This window comes from Monodelphis domestica, chromosome 1 (assembly GCF_027887165.1).
Source record: "Monodelphis domestica isolate mMonDom1 chromosome 1, mMonDom1.pri, whole genome shotgun sequence".
Classification (NCBI taxonomy): Eukaryota; Metazoa; Chordata; class Mammalia; order Didelphimorphia; family Didelphidae; genus Monodelphis; species Monodelphis domestica.
The window spans coordinates 450,440,485-450,463,900 of NC_077227.1; the positions used below are offsets into that span (position 1 = coordinate 450,440,485).

General features: G+C 37.9%; 2 protein-coding genes across 6 annotated transcripts in view; one reads left to right on the forward strand and one right to left on the reverse strand.

The window, feature by feature from the left end:
* The window catches only part of RBL2 (RB transcriptional corepressor like 2), a 42,066-nt gene extending 37,877 nt beyond the window's left edge, over positions 1 to 4,189 (forward strand). The window contains exon 22 of the mRNA XM_001372048.5: positions 2,531 to 4,189. Within this exon, the coding sequence (XP_001372085.1) occupies positions 2,531 to 2,701 (171 nt within the window). The 3' untranslated portion in view covers positions 2,702 to 4,189. The remainder of the gene's footprint in view (positions 1 to 2,530) is intronic.
* A 96-nt stretch (positions 4,190 to 4,285) lies between these two features.
* Positions 4,286 to 17,413, reverse strand: AKTIP (AKT interacting protein). Of its 5 annotated transcripts, none has more exons than XM_056812321.1 (10): positions 17,260 to 17,413; positions 11,877 to 11,991; positions 10,493 to 10,698; positions 8,221 to 8,285; positions 8,042 to 8,142; positions 7,263 to 7,351; positions 7,090 to 7,188; positions 6,896 to 7,003; positions 5,422 to 5,482; positions 4,286 to 5,211 (listed from the first exon to the last, which is right to left on the reverse strand). In XM_056812321.1, the coding sequence occupies exons 2-10, from the start codon at positions 11,916 to 11,918 to the stop codon at positions 5,101 to 5,103; spliced, it is 882 nt and encodes a 293-aa protein (XP_056668299.1). In that variant the 5' UTR covers positions 11,919 to 11,991; positions 17,260 to 17,413; the 3' UTR covers positions 4,286 to 5,100. The 5 variants fall into 5 exon arrangements, with proteins under 5 accessions (XP_056668299.1, XP_056668297.1, XP_056668300.1 ...); XM_056812319.1 differs by having other exon boundaries at positions 17,073 to 17,371; XM_056812322.1 differs by lacking the exon at positions 17,260 to 17,413 and adding an exon at positions 17,073 to 17,248 and having other exon boundaries at positions 4,286 to 5,208.
* Between the last annotated feature and the right edge of the window lie 6,003 nt (positions 17,414 to 23,416).

The following is a 23,416-nucleotide window of genomic DNA, read 5'->3' on the forward strand; positions in this document are numbered from 1 at the left end:
AGGATCTCAGTTAAGTTTTTTCTTAATTACATGATCTGTCTTTTGAAGCCAAAACATAAACCTAAGCCCCAGTACAACCCATAACATATTTATAGATGGTTACGATGTATGCTTCCTTTCTAATTCTGTGTTTTATGTATTTTGAGGTGTTCACACGCTTCACCAGATTTTCAGAGAGGTATATGACTACCACTCTAGATGCTTTCCATCTTTCTTATCACTGTCTTTATGTTGTACTCATAACTGACCAAAGCTCTCCAAGTGTAGTCTCATTAGGACTGAACACAGTGGAACCATCACTTCCCTACTATTGAACACTCCCTCACTTAGTAAGACAATGTTTTTCTTGGCAGCTATGTCCTAGAGGTGCTTCATTCCTTGACCTTCAGGTCCATTAAGACACTCGGATCTTTTCCAGATGAACCATCTAGCTATGCTTTTCTCATTTTATATTTGTGAAGGTTTTTTTTTTTTTTGAAACCAGGTGTAAGACTTCACACTGATCCCTTTGATTTAGTGTTGTGATCTAGCCAGCCTTTCCAGTTCTAATAAGCATGCTAGCCATAAATACCCATCATTGATAAACATGTTAAACAGCACAGGGCCAAGCACAGATCACTGGGACACTTCACCAGAGACCACTTTCCAAGTCAAAACTGAATTTCTGTGGATAGTTTGGGAAATTATTAACTACTCTGCCCTAGCCTTGTGATAACCATTACTGCATCTTTCTACACAAGTAGTGATGCATCCTTCTGTGACAATATTACTTTTGTTTTCACTGATATCATGCGATTTTCTGATTCCTAAACTTAAATGTTTTTTCACACTTCACCTCCCCTTCCCTGTCCTGTTCCTTTTGATTGAGGTATATCCTAGTCAAGGGTCTCAACCTGCCACATCTCAGTGACATCTTGTTACAAGGCCAGATTTGCCTGTTTACCTTTGCATCCTTAGTTCAGTCATCCTACTTATGTGCTTTTTTTTACAGCCAAATAAACCAGTGTTTTGCTTTTAACTAGCATCTTTTCTCAGATTTTTATGTCATGAATTTCTGGATATATCTACTGCTATGCTTCTTACATTGTAGCTACTCCCTATTCTACAATAGCTTGGTGGATATACATTGGCAGTTGTCTGCCTCACCCATTCCTTTCAGTGAAAAATATCCTTTTGATTAGATTTTCAAGACAGGAGGCAAATACATTCTTAGAAGCCCTCATTGGGCCTTCTCAGTCCTGGTCCAAGTAATCTGTCATTCCTTTTCTAGGAACCTACATCTCATTCTCAAGACAGAATCAGTTATTCATTTTCCAGATCTGCCTCTTCTAAATCTCTTGCTTTTTGTGGGCAGTAGTGATATTACCATCTTTGTCCCCAAAGTCTTCAGTTTCATGTTTAAGTTTTCAGTAAGCATCTTTAATGATTCTTTCTAATCTGTATGGCACTACCATTTTGAGCCCCCCAAACCCCCAAAGGTGGGGTGGTAGTTATCTGATTTTACAAGTCCTAGAAATCTGTCACATCTTGCTGGTGTACCTTGGGGAAACAGAAGCACACACACCTTTAGTGCTATTAGGTTGACAAATAGCTGCTTCACTATTCTCTGCAAGGAGTCATAACAGCCACTATACTTTTCTTCCTTCTTTACTGGGTCCTTCTCCTGATGGCATGTGGCTGGCTCCACATTATCATTCCTTGAAGCACAGAGTGCTTCTTCAAAGCATCCAGTTCCTTTTTGTGGAAAGAACCTTTTTCTTAGATTGAGGTGTACATTAATCCTCCATTGGTCAGGATTCTCTTCAGCTTCTTCACATTCTCTGATTCCATATTGGAGTCCTTCCATTTTACTTAGGAATTCTTCATTCTCCTGGTTCACACAGAGAGGAGTTTCTTGACTATCTCATTCTACCACCTTCATTTCTAGAAGAGAGAGCAACCTACACTTTTGAATTTAGATACCAGTCATTTGACTGAATCAAATACAAATACTATATACATTGCTGAAAATTTCACCCTGTTATTCCTTACTTGATGGAAATGAGTTTCTTAATCTTTATAGTTATTGCTTGTAGATCCCCTATTTAACAAATGTGGCAAATTATGGAGTTTTCATTCCACTTTGCACTTTTGATAACCACGCCCAACTTATTTCCCCCCTATATTGGAGTCCTTCTTCAACTTCTTAAATCCTTCCAGGTCTCCCTTCATCAAATCCTGTGACTGGTTTTCACAGTTCTCCAAAGCCCTCAAAATCACCTACATAATTCCTTTTCCTGTGAAAACTAACTCAAAATTGAAAATTTTTGAAAGCCATAATATCTTCATTAATGGGCTTTAATGGTGTCCTTCCTATCCCAACATGTTTATTTGCCATTTGTAACAGGCTAGATCTTTTTTCCCTCCCTGGTTTTTTTAAAGTGGGCCTTTGCTTAATAATCTCAGATTCCAGGAATTAGATTGACTTCACAGAGCTATGATATTATTAACACATTATACATATATGTATCTATCTTCTTTGTTAATGTAGAGGCTGAAAGAGATCAATAGTATGATAAGAACTGGGGAAACACCAACCAAGAAGAGAGGCATTCTTTTAGAAGATGGAAGTGAATCACCAGCTAAAAGGATTTGCCCAGAAAATCATACTGCCTTACTACGCCGCCTACAAGATGTAGCTAATGACAGAGGGACCCATTAAGGTTAGTCCCTTGTATTGATGATGTATTTTCAAAAACTACTGCAGCAGCAGCAGCATTTAAGATATGCCAAAGTATGGGGCTCTCTCCCTTAACCTAGTCCAGCCAAACCAAGTGAGAGAGATTCTTATCCCAGCAGACTGTATATCTCTCACACCTTGCTTATAAAGTATGTGCTCAGTCCAGCTGCCATACCCAAGAAGCTTTCTAATGTATTTCCTCAAGTCTGCACAGCCACAGTCCCTAGAGAAAGGCTGCTTTGCTTCCTTATTTTGATTCTTTAGAAGAGATTTTCAGGGAAGCTTTTATGTAAACTTGTTCCTATCTACAGCTTATTCTTCTTAGGAGTATTTTTAATTAGTATATTTTAATAAGTAGCTACTGCATCAGGGAAGCTACAATTTCAAACTCATTCCTCCTTATTCTGCCTCCCTCCAAATATGTACATAGTTGAAAGTTTTAGGGTAAACTGTTGCATGAATATAGGATTTATGCGACCCTAAGGGGAAATTGACAGAAAGGAAAAAAATACCATTGGTAAACTATCAAGGATTACTTAAAGTAGTATGTCTCCTATTCCCTTAAGAACTCTATGTGGTGGGCTTTTAAAAATTCTTGGGCACTTTGCAGTGTGGACAGTGATTATTTTATGTATCTGTGCAATGTGTGAAAGTGAATTTGTATAAGATGTGGCACTTTAGGGCTGTAAAAAGCATGATTTTATAACCCAGATGAGTTATTTTTTTGCTGTATACTTGCAATAGCACTTTCTACAATGTGAACATTAAGTACAGGACTTTCTCCAGGATAAACATTAAAAATTCTTTTTAATCTGACCTTTTGTATTTATTTAAAAAAAAAACAAAAAACAAGCAGTGTTTTTAAACTGTTAAGTTTGACAGTTGTGGGCGCTTGAATTCCTTTAGCTTTTTTTAGGTAGGGGAGAGAACTTTGCTTGATCTCAGAAATTAGTTTAAAATGTCCAAAATCAAGTCGAGCTATGAGGTTAATTAGAAAAATTATGATCTCTTGCCTTTGGAGGTAGCTATCCCCCCCCAAAACATGCAGCTGTTGATTTGAAATTTCTAAATAGCTTCGGATATGCTGCCGCTATACCTGATATCGTCAGGTGAAAAAAACTGGATCGAGTTCAGAATTTAGATTTTCACTAGTTCAAACTTTTAGCGCTTACACAAATTAAGGAATATTAAATGCTAACAGCAGTTGAATGATATACCTTTATTAATCATTCCTGTTCAGTTTCAAAGTTTATGAATAATCTATTATTAGGAAGATATAATTCAGTTGTAAATTGAATTAGTATAAAACAAGTTACTGGGTAACTTCATACTGGTCTGAAATATGGAACTTAAACACTGTTCAAATGGAATAGTGTCTGTGAAAATATTTATAAAATTGTCAAGATGCTACTGTAATTTTGTATGAAAATATTACAAGTGTATTTTTCAATAAAAGCATTTATAAATTGATCTTTGGATTCTTAGTTCTGTTGGGAAAAAAAAGGCAAGCTAAACCTCGGGTTTAATTTATCCCACACACTACAAACAAATGACAAGAGAAGAAAATAATTTTCTTAATTTATTTTGTCACTACTGAACACACATTAGTCATACTAGCAGAGCAGGCACCTCAGTGTCATTAAAATACCTTTGAATCCATTAGGAACCTTTATTTAAAGGACCCCAAAAGACATAACCGTTAAAAAATACAACTGTAGTTTGCTTTGGGGAAAACAGCACACCAAAAAACTACAAATGTTCCGGTCTCCTTTGATCAGACTAATGTGTGCTTCAGTGACAGTATCAGAAATCAGTAAGACAGTAGGCTAAGACTAGCAGTCTCAGTTTATCTTTAACTTGAAAGTGCTGAGTTACTAAACCAGCAGCTCTATATACAGTTCCACATTCTAGCATATTTACAGTTGAAACCACTGATTTCAAAACCATTAAATAGTGTTAAACTGTCTGCTATATTAGTTGAAATGAACCAGCTTACCTTGCCTTCAGCATCAGATTGCCTGATAATCTTTCAGCCAATTAAGTTTTTTAAAAGGCTATTGTGGGGAAGAAAAATAAGTTTAAAAGCCCCTCCCTCCAGAGAGATCTCCAATAATTTGGAGTACTCAACTAGATAACCACCCTAAAGATATTTCTAACAGAAATATTGTATTATTTAAAGAGAAGTTTTCCAAAATTCTGTTAGAACCTAGCCGTATATGCAAAACATCACAAATCAGTCTTTGATTGAGCAGTTTTACTCTTTACAGTCAGGGCCATTGGTCAGCTTAACTAGTCCAGAGTCCAGCAGAGAAGTTTCTTTTCCTGCTCTTCTCCCTTCACCAGCAAAAAAGTGCTCGGTGCACCAATGATCAGAAATTCGTTTAAGTTGTTACTGTTTTCTCCTCTTTACTGAAAGGTTGCACTGAGCCAGGCTTTACCCATGACAGACCGGCGACGTGGAGGTTTTTACTATGCTGTTCTTCTGGCTTCTTCTAGGCATAAGAAAAAACAAGACATTAAAAATCACAGAAGAGGAAGGCAGAAACAGAAGCCTATAGTTTTTTTCCCAAAATATTTAGTTTAATTTCACTTTTAAAAAAGTTATTCAAAATGAGAAAAATGTAAAATTAAATCCTGAAGTGGTCTCAGGTTATTAAGAATTTAGAAAAAAAATCTTTTTAGGAATTAAATCTTCTACCTACTTTCTGAGTCAGCATCTTCTCTCTAGCATCATCATGTATAGAGGGATTCCATGGAGAAAAACTTTGGGAAAGAAAATTCAAGAACTTTAAAAACATGCACAGCTGATTTCCTTAGCTTAATACGGTTTCTTATGTCATTTCGTCTTGCTCTAGACTATTCACATTATCAGTCATATTCTAAAGCCTACATCCTTTCCCTCCCTCAGAGTTATAAGATTTCTGGGAAACAACTATAAAATGTTGGACTTGTTAAAAATGCCCCTTACACATCTAAAGCTACTACTATTTGTTTTACATAAGGGAACCCCAAAATAATTGTCAGCCATTAACTAGCTTGGTGACTGGTCATAGCTGGCTTACCTAGGCATCTGTTTCCTCATCTATAAAATGAAGGAGATAGACTAAATGATATCTCAAGTATTATCCTGCCCTTTATATGAAATTTCTATAACAGCAAAAAATCAACAATTACAAACTTAATGTTTGTTGAAATTATGTCCAAGCTGTCCCCTAATGCTGCATTAACATGGAGTGTCTGACCCTGGATTTTATAAGGTTGTCCTGCTGGAAAGGCTACAAACATAGACCTGATATCTGAGGTTAGAAAAGCCTACCCATTACATAATGAATTTCTTGGTTAGAAAAAACTCATGAAAATATCATCTATGGCATGGAGTACAAATACGGATGAAGTGACATTTTGAAGGTAAGATCTGAGACTAAAGAAGAAGTGATCCACCTAAGTCTTCAGAAGAGCTGACCTATGAATCTCTAAGCTGACACTATCTCTTCACATAATCCTTGAGGTTCTGACTTCATGACAAGAACAGTAACTGAATGCCTTACAAATGTGTAAAGCAGCACAGATAATTAACTCTGACCCTGGTATTTACTAAATGAATGGTAAAACTGTCAAAAATTCATGGAATCACACCAGATTTGTGGCTTGGTTTTTTTTTTTTTTCCAGCAAAATACATGACACACTATATAGTTTTCTACTGAGAAGGGGGGAAAGCCCTATCACTACCAGAAATTAAACATCACTCACTAAGCCAAGGACAAAGTAATAAACAAATCCTAAATATTAGTAGATGCTTTTAAAGTAGTGGGGAAGGAAATGGAAGGAAGAGGGAAAAAAGAGAATTGGCATTTAATATAGTGCCTACCACATATCAGAGAACTTTGTGGCTCAGAGCTGTGCTTATAACTTTACAAATACAATCCTCACAACAACCCTGGCGGTTCCTGCTCTTACTATCTCCATTTTACAGGTAAGGAAACTGAGGCTAAATGACTTGCCCAGGGCCACATAGCTAGTACCTGTCTGAGTCTAGATTTGAATCCAGGTCTAACTGTCTCACCATTCTCCACTTAACCAGCTGCCTAAAGGAAACATCTATCCTAAGAGCCCATGAGAATGACATGATAATGCAATAAATATAAAAATGCAGTTTATCAGTATCATTTACTAACCTAATTGCATAGGGATCTTCTATTTTAGGCTGATCAAACAAATGGGTGGTGCATAGTTGGACACTGTCAACCACTTTACTTTTAAAAAGTTGAACATCCTTTTCATACCTACAAAAAAAAACCCAACAACTTTCAACTCAGCGAGTAGAGCTTCACAATCAAGTTCATCATCTGACGTTTAAAAGGTTACATACAATACTGCAGCCTCAGGGTTCAAAGGGGTAGTTGTATCAATCTTGTAGAAAACTCGACGTGCATACATCAACACTTGCCAGATGTGATTATGGTTCCTCCTAAGAGAGAAATGAGAAATTATTAGTAAGGCTCTCTTGTGCGACATTCTATCACTGAGAAAGAAAGTACTAACCTCCATTTTGCAAATGCTCTCTTCACATCCAATTCACCTGAGATGGGATCAACTAGTGGGTGGAAGACAGGGATATCAAACACCAAACGCTAGATTGAAAGAGAATTCATTTAATTTAGAGAAACAGTACAAATTATGACATTAATATTTAACAGACCAGGAAAATAATAAGTGTAGAAGCATAAATGAGAACAAGAATTAAACTCAGGGGGAGAACTCACATGTGAATTCTTATATCTATATGAAACTTATTACTTCTAATGTTTTCCTTCTAAGCTGAAGGTTGAGAAATTTAAAGAAAACTACTAATTCTAGTGGCACACAAAAGTTTCCCCATCACATAGTAAATGTCATATTATAGAATCTCAAAGGTAAGAGGAATGAGTTGAGCTCAAAGAACCTCAGAACTGGAAGTGACCTCAAAGGCCATCTAGTCCAACTCAGGCCTGAACTTCTTCTACAAGTAGTCAGACTTCAAGTATAAACTGGTAACTCTTCACACTGTTTTTGGACACATCTAATTGTAAGGACATTTTTTTCCTTACATAGAGACTCAATTGGCCTTTTTGCAAATACCTATTACTCCTACCATGGCCCCCCGGAACCAGCAAAGCAAGTCTGATTCCTCTTCAAATATCTGAAGTCCTAATATAACCAAGCAGTAAATGCCACTAGTAAGTCAGGAAGTGAATAATAACGTCACTCCTTCACAGCCCTCAAGAAGTCTACACACCAAGCAATAGCACAGATTGGTAGAGACTAATCTTCATACCACTTACCGGACAATCACCATCTGGATAGTTATCAGGGATATAAACTGTAAACTTAAATACTCCATCTTGATAAAGTCCATGCCGTATGAATATGACTCCAAACCACACTGTCAAAGAAAAAGATGTCATAAGTTTGTATAAAACATGATTCTAGGGAAATTAAAAAGAAAGAATCTTTATCTTACTTAATGCAGAGCGGTAAGATGGCTGCACATAGACACCAGGCAACTTCTGCTTCACAACCAAGGTACTGAAATAGAAGCATCAGACAGAATTCTTCATTTATGGGAATGTAAATAGCATTTACAGATGACAACACAGTTATTTCTCAGATAGGGGAACATACCAAACAATTGCCAACACAGGGCAGCCAGTGCTAATATGATAGTGGTGAATGAGGCAAAATCATACAGGAGATGGAAAACAAGGTCCGAGATTACGAATATGTCCACTGTTTTTGCATAACTAGGGAAGCACACATAGGTTTCAGTGCCCAACTAACTGGTCTATTTCTAACTAGAATGAGAAAACAAAATAAATGAGTATCACAGGGAATGGCATAAGCTGAAAAATGACTTCAGATTAAGAAATTAGCCCCTTAATTAAAAAAATGCAAAGAATGAGTTTAACTGATGAATAGCACTACTTCTCTCCAAAATGCTACATATTGCTCCATAAGTGATTCTGATAACCACAACCCTCTATGTTAGAGCCCTTGTACAGAGTGGTAAGGAACAAACAGTTATTGAAATGAATACATTCTGGACATACTAATTCCAATTAAATTTGGGATAATTACACTCTATTTAGTGACTCTTGCTCTGTTTCAACATAAAGGCTACATAACTACATATAAACTTCCCCAAACAAGTAATTTACATTCATTTTTAAAGAACAAAGAATTATGTCTTGGCATCTTCCATTTCGTTGACATTTTAAAGCTCATCATGGCTCTGATGATTAGAAAGGACCACTGGTATTAAAAGTGAGCTTTTAAATTTATAAGGTGCTTAAGGAGAAGAGGTGCTATAGGACAGAGGTTTCAAAAGGCTCCTTAAAATAAGAAGTGAAGTCTCAGACAACTGAAATATATGGGCCTTGCTATGAACATAAAACCTCACTAGTAAAATACAATTTTTTAAAAAAAGGAAGACACTAGCCTTCAAGGACCCCTGGCTTTCCATATCTAAGGAAAAGAAGTCATGATCAGACTTACTTCCCTTTGTCAGCCATTCTTTCTTCTGCAACTGAAAGTAAGGTTTGTTTCAGTTATTCATTCTTTGTATTCATATCAGCATGGTATGTAACATATAGTAGGGGCTTAAGAAATGTTTGGTGGTGATTTAATGAAATCCTTGTGTACGCTGTACATGCATGTCCATGACAGACCACATGAGAAGAGTAATACTATCTAGTGCCTTTTAAAAAATTAAGCTACTAATTGCTTGGGTTTTCGCAGAAAATAAGTTGCTTTCCCCTACTTTATTGTTCTTATTATTTATTTTTTCCAATTTCAACCTGCTTATATTTAATAAAGGCTACTTTACAGATAACCTGTTTATCAAATAGCTCATTTTCTAAGCATGTCAATAGAATAGCCACAAGACTTGCCAGATCATGTATTCTAGCACAGAATGCAGATTTAATCACTATAATAGAAGGCTGTTCAACTCAATGCCTAGCTATAAGAAACAAGAACATGATTATACAGCCACATGGACCAGTACTATTAAGCCACACCCAAACATAGTTACCCTGGAATTTCATACATCAACCTATTATATTACTGACAAGTTTTAGTGAATCTTTAGGAAAAGGAGTTTAAAAGTGTCTGTCGACTATCAACAAATGAATTTTCATGGTCTCCTTAAGATCATAGATCTGGAGTTGGAAAAGGACTTGTTAGTTTTTATTTTTTTAAACTGGAGAAACAGAGGCTCAGAGAAATGAAGTGATTGCCTATGGCCATTCAAGTAGTAAGAAAATGTGACTGCAAGTTCAGCCCACTTTTCACCAATCCTCTTGTTTCTTCCAAAGTAAGGTGCTTCATTAGATTATAAACTGAAAGAAGACTGTTATGTCCTTCCCACAAATCTCCTATGAATAACTTGAATCTTCTCTTAAAAGCCCAATGCAAAGTAAGGCATGCTAAAGGCAGAATTTCTTTCCCTTTAGCAACAACTAGAAAATTAACAACTTTTTCCCTAAATTTTATTTCCTAATTACACACAAACTCAATAGAGTCTATGTAGGTAACATGACACAAAAAAAGCATACAATCTCATCCCTGGCAATAAAGTTTCAAGCACACAGTGTTCGGGAAAAGATGGTTTAAGGCTTTATGAGAACCAATTGCTGAAACAAACAAACTACATTAGACATTTCCCCAAAATGATCTTCCTTATTTACTTTTGGGCCCCCTTTAGAATTTAATCCAATTGTTTATGAGGAACATACAATTCAGCAAGAAGGGAATATTCCAAGTAGAATGGTCCATAAGAGGCATGTGTGCCATTTGTTGACTGTGCTGCAGGGGCAGGAGATATAGGTTTAGTTATCGGCAGAGCATTTTTAGGAATTGAAGGCAGCTGTTTCTTTGGAGCAGTTCGTGGTGGACTAATTGTAAGGTCTCCAGTCACTGTCTTCTCTTCACCATCAGATCGCTATAAGAGACAGTTTTAAGAACATTCAGTAAGATGATTTCTCAACTATACTAGTAAATGACTTCTCAGATATGCAATCTTAGTTCTGTGATGTGACAGTTAGAATTGGGCTTTCAAAAAATTTTAAAACAGCTGTGAGCAAGTGAGTTGTTTACAGGAAAAAGCAAAGTTGAAACAATGTGAAATTACACTAAAGAAACTTTCCTCATTTTAGGCTCATTTTAATTGCAGTGAAAAGTGGAGATAAAAAATGATTTTAAATTACAGGCAACTTCAGTATAAATGATTTAGCTATATTTTCCCATGAAGTTTACTTTTAATAACTGTAATACAATTTAAGCTTTTATTAAACATTTATATTCTACTACCATTCAAAATCCAGAGGACTGCTCCTGTACTTAGATGATGGTACTGAAAGGCAAATAAGCTAAACACTACATAAATAGTTTGTGAATTACTGAAATTAGTTTTCTCCTGCTGATGCTGGGCACTTGTGTTAGACACAAAAGTGAAGTTAATTTCTCACTTGCTTGAGTTTGAATTTGATCCTGTTCCTAATGGATAGGTTTCCACATTTTGAGTATCACTAAGACAACTATCATCCTTAGTCAAAGAAAAAGGCTTAAATGAGTCATGGTGACTAGACTTTCCAGTCCAGAGCTTCCTTGGGTCAGGTACCACCAAAGATTACACCTTGGACAGAGCAAAAATCTTCCCTAAGGGCCATTGTTAAAGTTCATTCAGTTTAACAAGATCCATGAGGGAGGCTTCAAATTTTACAAGGGCCCTCAATTCTAAATCAAGTACGCTACAATCTACCAGATTGATCTTTCCTGGGTTTCCTTAAACTTGCACTAAAATCTATACATACAAAAAAACTGCCATTCAAATATTCATGATGATTGAGTTTTAATTTATTTGGGGGATAGCTAACAAGTTGTTATATAAAATTCATTTTTGCAGTAGATATGAGCTAGATGACTTTCTAAAATTGTCACACCAATTTTTTCTCCATAATCATATTTAGGTACTATTCCAAGATGCTGATCCTAAAGTTAACATTTCTTCAAACACAACTATTTCTTGAGTGAGACCTTTATATTTTTTTGATGGCAGATTCTAGAATAATTCTTAGATACATAAGGAAATAGATTTTCATGATAAATTAGTACATTCACCTTGCGTGCAGAACCTGTAGACATGCTCCAGAAAGGGTTCATAACGTGTGTTCCAAGCAAAAAAATTAAATCCTCTGTCACCAAACTGTCAAGCCCTCAAGATTCACTTTCCACCCTTAAAAAGGATAAGGAAAAAGACTTCAATACAGATGTTAAAGATTTCTGAAATGGTTAAGAACTTCTAAATTTAGAAATGAGTATTTAATTCAAGTAAAAAAATAGCATTTTTCCCACTCAAGAAAATCAGTTTGTAAAATAAGGTCTTTGCCATGTATCTTTAATCTGTTAAAAATCCCACCCCCAACCCCTGCTGGTCCCATTCTCTGTTTATCCTATTCATTCATTGTTTGAACCAGTATTCTCTAGGAGATTGTGTCACTGTGTATGTAGTGGCCCCAATTCAGCTTTTGATGTGGACATCCATAAAACATAAATTTTGACTTTTAGTTTTAGAAGGTTTTTGTTTTGTTTTAACAGCTATTAAAAATTTTAGTATGACCATCTAATTTAGGCATAAGTTGATTCATCCAATACACTATGCTTGTTATTTAAACATGGGTCATATCTCATATCTAAATGTTTCCATTCAGAGAGATGTGTTGTTAAGAGTGTAATAATATTAATAACTGCTCACATTTACATACACTTTAAGGTTTTGAAAGTTCTTTCCTTACAACCACCTTTTGAGTAGTGTGAATATCTTCATTTCACAGATAAGGAAACTAAGGCTTTAAGAGATTTCAGGGATTTAACCAAGTACACAACTAGTGAATGGCAAGCTCAAATATGAATTCAAGTCTCCTGTCCAGCCACAATGATCCTTTCAAAAAAAACTCACAAAATCCTTAACTACTTACTTGGCTTGTATATTTTTCACCCCAACATTTCAACAAAATAACTGTATATCTCCTAAAGACATGGAAACTTTTCAGACAGTTGCTTAAGGAATGGGAATTCACCAAAAATGTTGGGTATGAGACTAATTACAGTCAAGATGGAACAATACAAATATCATCTGATTATACTAACAAAAGCAGCAGAAGCATTACTCTCTTCCAACCAATGTTCCAAGTAGCAGATAGGAAAACAACATACTGTCTCAAGGGATGTTAAGTCAGCAGGTCATTTACTAAAAATACAAAGGAAGAGGAGAGTGAAGAGAAGCCAAGCTGAATAATTAGAACAGATTCCTTCACTTTGGTGCTCTTTTCAATCCTGATTAGTGAGTCTAGGTAGGAATTCATTCAAACCAATTACTGTGAAAAGTGTATAAAACTCAAATAAACATGAATACTGTTTTACCAAATCAGTAAGTATCCAACTTTGTAAATAATCAGGCCAGCCAATATCTGCACTCAGCAATAACTGATCTTGTCTCTCCTTACTTACACTATAAGCTTGCTGAATGAAAAAATCATAAACTCTTTCTTATATCCTCCATGGTATATATAGCCAACATTCAAATATTTGTTGGCAGGCTACAAGGACCTCAGTGTTGCTTAGGTTATACTTCATAATCTGAGTAATTTTGCACCAGTGGTAGAATTACATTTAGGTACTAAATGAATGTAATAAAATCATCAAATGCTTCCTTTAAAACTAATTGTATACATACAATTTTACTCTTCTCATTCCCATATGTAGAGAACAAAAAACCCTTAGCTGTGTGGTTTTCTGAGAGGTAATTAGATCCAATAATCAAATCACAGAAGTGTAATAATCCTTGGAGCTAAGTCTCAGTTCTCCCAACATACTAGGTAATATCCAAAAAGTAATATGACCTCTCTTCACTCTTTAAAAGTGGATACATAAGACATAAAAAAAAATGATATAGAGATGTGGCCCAAAAGACTGATATATGATCATCAGTCAGTCAATACACTTACCAAATACCTATGTGCCAGGCACTATGATAAGCACTTTGTGTACAAAGAAAGGGAAAAGGTAGTCTTCTTGCCCTCAAAAAGCTCAAAAATCCAGCAAGTGTTTTCCACACTATATACAAAAAGCAACAGGCATTGTAGGGTAACAAGGATGGTGAGGATACTATAAATTATACTACACTGAACTAGAGATGTTATGGGTAAAGTTCCAGGGAGAATGAGTAATGAAAGATTAATGTAAGGAAAAACTTCCCAACACTTGTCCAGTACTGAACAATACCTCAAAAGTGGTAGATTTCCATTTCCTAAAGTCCTTCATATACAGGAATGTAGATGATATGTGTGGGTTCATTTTATATCCTGCAACTTTGCTGATGATGTTAATTGCTTCAATTAGTTTTTAGTTGACTCTCTGGGATTCTCTAAATAGAACATCATATCATCTGCAAAAAGTTATAGTTTTGCTTCTTCTTTGTCTATGCATATACCTTCTTTTTCTGGTTTTATTGCTTTGTCTAGCATTTTTAGTATAATACTGAAGAGTAATGGTGATAATGAACATTCTTGCTTCATCTCCAATCTTATTTTCTCTTAAGTTTTCAAGCAGAGGATGGATGACCATTTGTTAGGGATCTTGTGTGTGAAGGATCAGCTTCCTGTTCAAATACAGGTTGAAATGAATAAACCAACTCTAAGATTCACTCAAAATAAGCAGCATTTTAGGCTGCTTTCCTGAGACTGTTGCTGAGACTAAAGTTGATCCAGAGCCACTGACCAAACAGGTCTTTCTATGCCTGCTATTGCCTGCCTCTCATTCACCCATGTCAAAATGTGTTTTTTAGTATGCCTTTGAAAAATAAAGAATTTAGTGATTCTATAATCATATAGAGTGGAAAGAATCTTGGAAAACATCAAATTGCCCCTCATTTTACAGAGAAGGGAACTGTGACCCAGAAAAAGGAAGTGAGTTTTCTTTACTCCCATTTTTCCTCAAGAGCAAGGATTAGATCACATCTTTGTAGCCCTAGTTCCTAGCAGAGTGCCTACCACACATTAAGTACTAATAAATGTTTGCTGAATTTTTACTAAGTTGCTCTAAGGTTCTAAAACTAGTCAGTAGCAATACTGAGTCTAGAACCCAGGTCTATTGTATCCCAGTTTACTGCTCCTTCTACAATACTGCACAGTGAAGTATGGAAGACAGCTTTTTAACTGAATCTGTTTTCAATAATAACAAAAAATGCTATATAAATGCTACCCAAAAGTTTTCAAAGAAGTTTAAATGGTATCTCATTTTACCTTAACAACGTTGTGAGGTAGGTGCTATTATTATTCTCATTTTACAGATAAGGAAACTGAGGCTGAGAAAAGGTTAAGTGAATCATCAGAGGTCACATAACTATTAATGTCTAAGGTAAGATTTAAATTCTGTCTGGTGCTTTATCCACTATATCAACTATTTGCCAACAGCAGTCCCCCTTTGATGAGAGTTGCAATAAAAGGTAAGAGCTTTCAACAAGAAGTAAACTCAAAAGATCAAGAAAAACGTTTCAGACATTTTTGCTTGAAATATTTAAGCTGGCTGTGAAAATCAATCTGATTCCCTTTATTAATAGGCTGGGAAAGGCTCCTTTTCTTAGCCTGCCTCATGTGATAACCTTGAATATACAAAATAAAAACTGTAACTCCTTGTAAAAATATGAAGTTCCTTGGATTGATATTTTTCTCAAAGTAACTTTTAAAAAACATTGTTTCAAATGGCAATGGGACTTGGGCTCTGCAATTCAGTCAAACTAGATTGTTGGCTATTCCTTACACTTGATATGGCATTTCCCACCCCCGTGCATTAGATGTTCCTCATGGATAGAATATACTATACACTGCCTTGGCCAGGCTTCCTCCTCCACGAAATTTTCCAAAGTTAAATCCTCTCTCCCTTCTTAAATGACCTTAAGTATCCATACTGCTTTTCTTCTGATGAACCTGACTTGTATCTTTTATGGAGATCAACACTGCTTCTGCAACTCTAGGCTGAAGAGAGTTCTCTGGGAGGATAATGAGAGGTTAAGTGCCATTGCCAGTATATATTAGATTCAAGACCTCTAAGCTAGTTCTCTATCCACTAAACTAGGCTGTCTCTCTTCTCCATGGTAGAATGCAAACTTCTTGAATGCAAGGGACTGTATCATTTAAAAATTCTTTGTAGTTCAAACTTTGATAGACATACTAGATTGAAAAAGAAAAAAACAAAACAAAACCCACACCCCAGCACTATGGGTTGATAGAAATGGTGTTTTCAGCGACTCTAGGTTTTGCCCAGAAGCAAATCTCTGGAGACATTATTAACAGCATGGGGTGGAAACTGTTTTCCTGTATGCAAAGAATCTAGCTAAACCTGTAAGTGTAGCAAGTTAATGAATGCATTCTCTTGTCTTTCAACTTTAACTAGATGCTATGAGCCAATGAACAGGGCATCATAAATTACTGTGTATCTTTTATAAACTACCTTAATCATTTAGTCTAAGGGGGATGGAGAAGGGTACATTTCAGTCACTGAAACCAAGAGAAAAAATGAAGCCAGGCCCTGGATAGGGCAAAGGCTCCACACTACGTCAAATCCCAGAGACCATGAAACAGCATAAAGAAGTCTCTTGCTGAGAAAATATTCCCTAGAGATGTTTCATCCCGAAGGAGAAAGACAAGAGACCCAGGCAAGGAGAATATAAAAAAACCAAGAAATAAAAATTCCCATACAAGTAGCCAGAGAGAGACGGAGAGACACACAGAGTGCCACCAACTCGGACCTGACCCTCCTTCCGAGCCAACACTCGCCTGCCTCGGGCCGGCCTCCAACTGCAGGGAGCCGCAGGACCTTGGGAAAGCAGCGGAGTCTGCCGTCCCTAACCCAGGAGAAGCTCCCCTCTCCCGATGGGCCTAGATTCCCGGGGCTGACCCCATCCCAGGCGTTCTCTGGGCCCGGGACCCCTGTCGGGCTCCAGGGTACACGGGGTCCCCGGGCCTCTCAGGCGTCGCACCCTCCCCATGGCCTGAAAGCTCTGGGACTCCCCCCCACCCCTACCGGAGGGAGCCGAGATCTCCATAGCAGGTGCCTGGGGAGGAGGGGAGAGGAAGAGAAGGAGGTGCCGACAGGTGCCCCCAGCCGGGGCGACAGCCCCGCCCCCGTGTCCCTGCACGGCCGCCGTCCGTACGGAGGGGACAGCGCCCGGTACAGACAGCGGAGTAAAGGGAGCGGCGGTTACGGAAAGGGACTCCCGGCAGCCGTCGCTCCCACTCCGTGTGGGTATATACTTACCCAACGGCCCGGCGGCTGGCCGCGGCCTGACCCCCAATGCCCTCAGTGCCGTGTTCTCCGCCTCCGAGCGCCGCCGCCGCCGCCGCCGCCGCTGCCCGAAACCATCTCCGGCCGCTGCGCTCGGCCCGCCCCCCCCCTCCCGCACCACTTGTTCTCCTCCCCTCCCTCAGACTTTGACTCCACCCACTCCGTAAGAATCCACACGCTTCCGCCTAAGCCTCGATTGTCAAGTGGTTCACGCATCTGCCCGTCAAGATCGACCTTCCGGGAGTGTTGGGATGGCTGGCCCACCCTCCTGCCAATCAAATCCGCCCCCTTTCCCAAGGGCGGCACCTGGACGTAGAATTACGCCACAGCGTCGGAGGGTGGGGGGGCTGAGAACTGTCATTCACTGAGGCGGGGCGGGAAAAGACCCTCACAACAGGCGAAAGTGGGAGGGAGAAAAAAGAAATTAGGCAATGGGTGGCGGAGCGTGATTGGTCTGCTGTCCTGTCAATCTGAGAGGAGCCACGCCCGAAGGTTTATGCCGGTGCGAAGTCCGGGCCAGTCAGGAAGGCGGTTCCCGTTTTCTCACAGGGCCTGGGGGCGTGTCCTAGGGGCGTGTCCACGTGTCCTGGGCGTGGGCCTAGCCTGAAGCTGGTGGGACATCTGGGTCAATATGGATTGTTTGGGGCTTCAGCTTCTGTTCCGCTCTGCCCTTTGGTGCTGATAGCCTAAGCAAGGGTCAGTCACTGATTCACCCTAAGCGGTAATAAAGCAAAATTCATTTATAGGTCCCCAGAAGGAGTTTGAGCAGCAGCTCTGCTACACTCCCTATGTGATGATGATGTGCTGGCTTCATTAGACACTCCTGACCCACCTGCAAAGCAAAGAATGACAACTTTCATTTGTATAGCACTTTTAAGGTTCCCAAAGCTCGTTCTCCGCAAGTAACTCTTTTATCCTGGATGCCTAGATTTTTTTTTCTTTTTGAGACATCATGTGGCATAATAAAGGCACGGAATCGAGTCAGAGGAAGAGGATTCCAATCTTTTCTTTGACCGTAACTGACTGTATGAGCTTGGGCAAAGTGGTGTAACCTCTCGTCCTCAGTTTCCACATCTGTAAAATAAGGAGGTTGGATTTCAGTGCTCTATAACTATAATTCTGTAACAGCTTCCTGCCTCCGACCTCCTCCCAAAACTCTATCCTCCCGGGACACTTTCTAATTCTATAAGCAAGAATATACCAGAGATTACAAATCTGTTTCTTCTGCCTAGGTATGCATGGAAAATGAAAGGCTATTTGAATATTAACCTGAACTGAAGTAAAGAATAAAACAATTGGCAAGGAAAACAAAGCATTATGACCCCTGAAACCATATCTATTTTAATATATTATTCTTCTGTTTACACTTAAGTTAGACCTGAACCTGGGACACTAATACACTGCTGGTGGAGTTGGATGGCAATTTGGAATTATACCCAAAGGGCTTTAAAAGAATGCTTACCCTTTGATCCAGCAATACCACTACTAGGTTTGTACCCCAAAGAGATAAAATATTGAAAAATGTTTGAACAAAAATACTCATGGCAGTGCTCTTTCTGGTGGTAAAAAAAATGGGGAAAATGAGGGGGTGTCCCTCGAATGGCTGAACAAATTGTAGTATATAATGGTGATGGAATACTATTGTGTAATAAGGGCCTATAAACTGCTTGATTTCCATGGACTAACTGATGCTGAGTGAAATGAACAGAACCAGGAGAACATTGAACACAGAAACTGAAACATTGTGAGCCATTATATGTAATCAACTTTGCTACTAATAGCAATGCAATGATCCAGGACAATTCTGAGGGACTTATGAGAAAGAAGGGCTATCCACATTCAGAGAATCCAGAGGTAAAAACTGATTTATCACTTGTTTTTTGGGGTATTGGATGTGGGGTTCTGGTTTTTAAAAGATAACTCTATTACAAAAATGAACAATATTGTAAACCTCAAAATTTCTCAGACTTATGAATGTTAGGGGTTTCCCCCATTGGGGAATCTTCTACTTAAAAAGATTCCCTAGCAGATGGTGAGAACTCTACTTGAATGTGGGGGCTCCTTGCCTTGGGAATATCTCTACTCCACCCTACTTAGGACTGCTTTAGGACAGAGAGCTCCTTGAGAACAATGAAAAGTACTTTGATCCATGCTTATGGAAGGGACAGGAAGTTCTTTGAGTCATGACTGTTTTAGAATTGATACAATGGGATACTAAGTACCTATAAAGGTGGGGCAACTTGTAAACTACTTAAACCTAAAAGGGTGATAACTTATTCAGAGGTTTTTTCTAATGAAATTTGTGGACACAGCAGCATTTTTTTCCTGACTTACTAAAGAGATTAAAACTACTCAGCTGTGAATTCAAAATGGGAGGTCCTTTAGAAACATCTACAGTGATTGGTAGATGTAAGGACTTAGGGGAGGTGACAGAGAAGATTTTGCCCTTAAAAATAAGAGCTCAGGGAAGAGCTGGGAAGTCATTCTGAAACATTCAGATTGGAGAGACTCATTCTGAGGAGACTGATTCTGAAACATTCAGATGGAGGAGGGAGCTGGTGAAAGCAGCTGAGATGCTGCTGGCCTGGTGTCATTAGAAATCCTTACTTAGACAGATCTTATGGTGAGTTATAAAAAAACTGACTGATTTCTCTTTTAAGACTCATGTCTAGGCCATGTTGGCTTGAGGCCCTTAATACTTATTCCTTTCTTGCTCTCTCTCTCTCTTTCTTTGATTACTCATTGTATTGTTAATTAAAATCTCTATAAAACCCAATTGACTTGGGTATTTGAATAATTGGGAATATTTCCCTGGTGACCACCTTGTATTTGATTTTAAAACCCAAGACACTGTAGTGAAACATATTTCTGAGGTCAAATTTACTCACCCTCTCTTATATCTATCACAATTTATATCTTCCACTATTTTAATCACTACAGTTTAAGACCTCAAGCATTTTAAATCTCACAATATGGAAATGGGTAGTGGAATCGCTTGTCAGCAGGGTGAAGGAAAAAGGGTAGGGAAAGAACATGAATCATGTAACTATAGAAAAATACTTAAAAAAATAGTTATACCTGAAAACTATACAAAGTGATAAGGAGGAAAGAACACAGAATTTATTACATATGCAACATAGTAGGTTTTCTTATCTGCAAAATGATATTGGACTAGATAATCTTCATGGTTTCTTTCAGTTCTGCATCTGGCATACTTATCTCCATTTTATGGGTGAATGCATATCTGAGGTGCCAAAGTGATTTGCCCAAGGTCACATATTAATAATAGTGACATATTAGAATTGGTACCAGAGCTAGGTCTAGTACTCAGGCCTTATTCTCCTCATCCTATATTTTTCTACCAAACTTATAAATTATTGATAATAGAGTAATTAAAATTTGATTATCTAGCTGCTGAAGCCTCTGAGGAGAAAATACTGCAAAGAAAATAAGAATTTTAGAGTGAAAAGGGATTATAATGAATGTTCAGTTCAACACCTTTCCCACAGAATGGAAGCAATTTGCCCAAGATGACACAGATAAATAGTGGCAGAATTGGGTCTCAACTTCTTAACCCCTATCTGTCTCTCTTCTTTCATCATCTACCATTCAAAGAGAGAGGAGATAAGGTACTTTGAGATGTTCCTATAACTATGGTTTCTTTAAAAGTATAAACTAGTGGTTGATATAGGGTGGGGGAAATCACACAATTGACCCTGGACTTTAGTTATGAATTATTTTCAGTAAATTTATATTTATTCTCTTCTTTTTTAAAAATCCTTAATTTCTGTCTCAGTACCAATTCTAAGACAGAAGATCAGCAATTGGAGTTAAGTGACTTGCCCAGTGCTACACAGTTAGGAAGTATGTGAGGCTTGATTTGAATCCAGGCCCTCCTAATTCCAGGAGAAATCCTCTATCCACTGTGCCACCTAGCTGTCCCTTATTCTCTTCTAAAATCACTGCAAGACTTCCAATTTCATTTAACTGAAACCGCTCTCCTCCATAGTCTCTCTAACCCTTATTCAGTAAAGACCAGTGACTCTCTTAAACAAATATAAAATCCTCTGACATTTCAAGCTCTTCAGAGCATATTCTCCTTTTCTTTACAGTCTTCTTATACCTTCCTCCATCCCAGTGCACTGCCATCCAGTGCCACTTGCCTCCCTGCTGTTCTTGAGTTCTCTTTCCCTTTGTTAGATATTTACCTTGGCTGTCTTTGAGGCTTGGTCTAGTTTCTCTCCTTATCTCCCCCTTCTGGTTTCTCTGACTTCCTTCAAGTCTCAGTTTAAATCCCACCTACCATAAATCTTTCTCAGTCCTCTTTAATTTCAGTACCTTTCCTCTGCTGATTATCTCCAGTTTATCCTATATGAAGCTAGTTTGTTCATAGCAAGTTGTCTTCCTCTTTAAATGAGAATCAGATGAAATAATATTTGTAAAGCCTCAACACAATTCCTACAATATAAGTATTTGATCAATATTAATCAACTATCTCTTAATTACCAAATATTATCGGGGTTTTTTCCACTCCTTATCCTTGACCTCATTGAAGCATTTAACACTTTATCTTTCCTTCCTCTCACTTGGTTATTCCTGTCCCTTAGTTCTTTACTTTCTGTCTACCTGTACTCTCACTCTTTATCCATGCAATGTCCTCTAAATGTGAACAGCCCACAGCTTTGTTGTGACACTCAAATGACATAAAGGATAGAAAGCATTTTGTAAAGCTTAAAGCACTTTATAAATACTAGTTGTTGTAAATCTCATTCTTCTTCTTATTGGCTTATGGTCAGCTGCCAGACTCCTGGTCTGGCCGGAGACTTCTATTGAACTCCTGCTGAGCTCTTGTAGTGTTTACAGAGCAATACAGGGATTTGGTAGTAAATATGATTAACAACTAGGATGGAGGTGAATGAAATGTATTCATATACACTTTTAAGTTTAATGACATTAACACTTTCTTAAGTTTAGACAATCAACAATGCTTACTGAAAATTTAATAGTCTCTCACATACCAGTTAGAGCTGGTTCCAGCACACCACTGGCATTCCCCCTAAAGTTCTGTCCTGGGACCTTTTTTCTTTTCTGTCTATACCATCTTTGTTGATCTCATTAGCTCGGATTCAGTTATCATCTCTTTGCAGATGATTCTTAGAAATCCAACCCTAGGCCCTCTTCTGAACTATAATCAGTCCTAGATCCCCAAAGGGTCATTTCAAACTAAATGACCTACAAGGCATCTCAAACTCAGCATGATCAAAACTCATTCTCTTTGCCCCACTCCCATCCTTTCCTCTTCTAAACTTCCTTATTACCCAACAGCAAACCTCCTTGTGTCCCAGGTTTGCCACTTCAATGTCTTCCTTCACTTCCCACCTACCCCACATATCCAATCAGTTGCCAAATCATTACAAAAGGGCCTGCTTCCAGTCCTTATAATTTTTCACCTGGACTATCTAGTTGGTCTCCCTGCCTCAAGTCTCTGCCTCTTTTAAACAATTTTTCTATTCAGCTACAAAGAATTTCTGAAGCATGTATTTGCTCAGAACAAAAAATAAACAAACAAAACCCCCTCCATATCCTACTTTCCTGTTATTTAAGGCTCTTCAAACCTAACCATTTTTACCATTTCAGCCTTCTCACACTTTACTCCTCTCCCCATACTCTAGGATTCAGTGATCCTTATCTATTTGCTGTTCTGCAAACACAACACATTATCTACAATCTCCATGCCTTTGCCTTGACTGTTCCCCTCCATGCCCATGCTCCCTCCTCACTTCCTTCTCTTGACATGCCCATCTTCTTTGAAAATTCAATTCAAATTGGACCTTTTGCATGCCTTCTCCCTTTGCCAGTCAATTGAGCCTTCTCATCTCTGTATTTCTTTATTTTGTATATATCTACTTATTAGTTGTCTTCCTCATTGGTATGTAAACTCCTTGTATTTATTATTCCCAATTTGTAGAGCAGTCTCCAGTTTTTTCTATTTATACTTGTCAAGAACTTATCATTTTAATGCACCAAGACTAAATGCCAGGAATGTGTTCTTCAACATTCAGTAAAGTATTAACAAATAACACCAAGACATTTTATACTGGATTATACAATATTTTTTTTTCATTTCGTGGTGTGTAAATAGAATCTTCTCCCCAGGATTCTAAATCCCAGCTTCCCATGTTCCTTCTCACTTTCTGTCCTTATGTTTTGGAGATGAAGTTTTCTGAGACCCCGCCCCTCTCTCTTTTCCTGTGAATTCAGCTGGGAAAATTTTTCTTTACTCACGAATTAATTTTGTCCTTTTATTTTTTTTACTT

Excerpts from the sequence above, each read along its gene's own strand:
- AKTIP (XM_056812321.1), bottom strand. The coding sequence starts at position 11,918 with ATGAACCCTTTCTGGAGCATGTCTACAGGTTCTGCACGCAAG. Across the intron at positions 8,143-8,220 it reads ATCTTACCGCTCTGCATTAA|TGTGGTTTGGAGTCATATTC; the intron begins GTAAGATAAAGA and ends TTTCTTTGACAG. Across the intron at positions 5,483-6,895 it reads GAAGATCCCTATGCAATTAG|TTTTTCTCCATGGAATCCCT; the intron begins GTTAGTAAATGA and ends TCTTTCCCAAAG.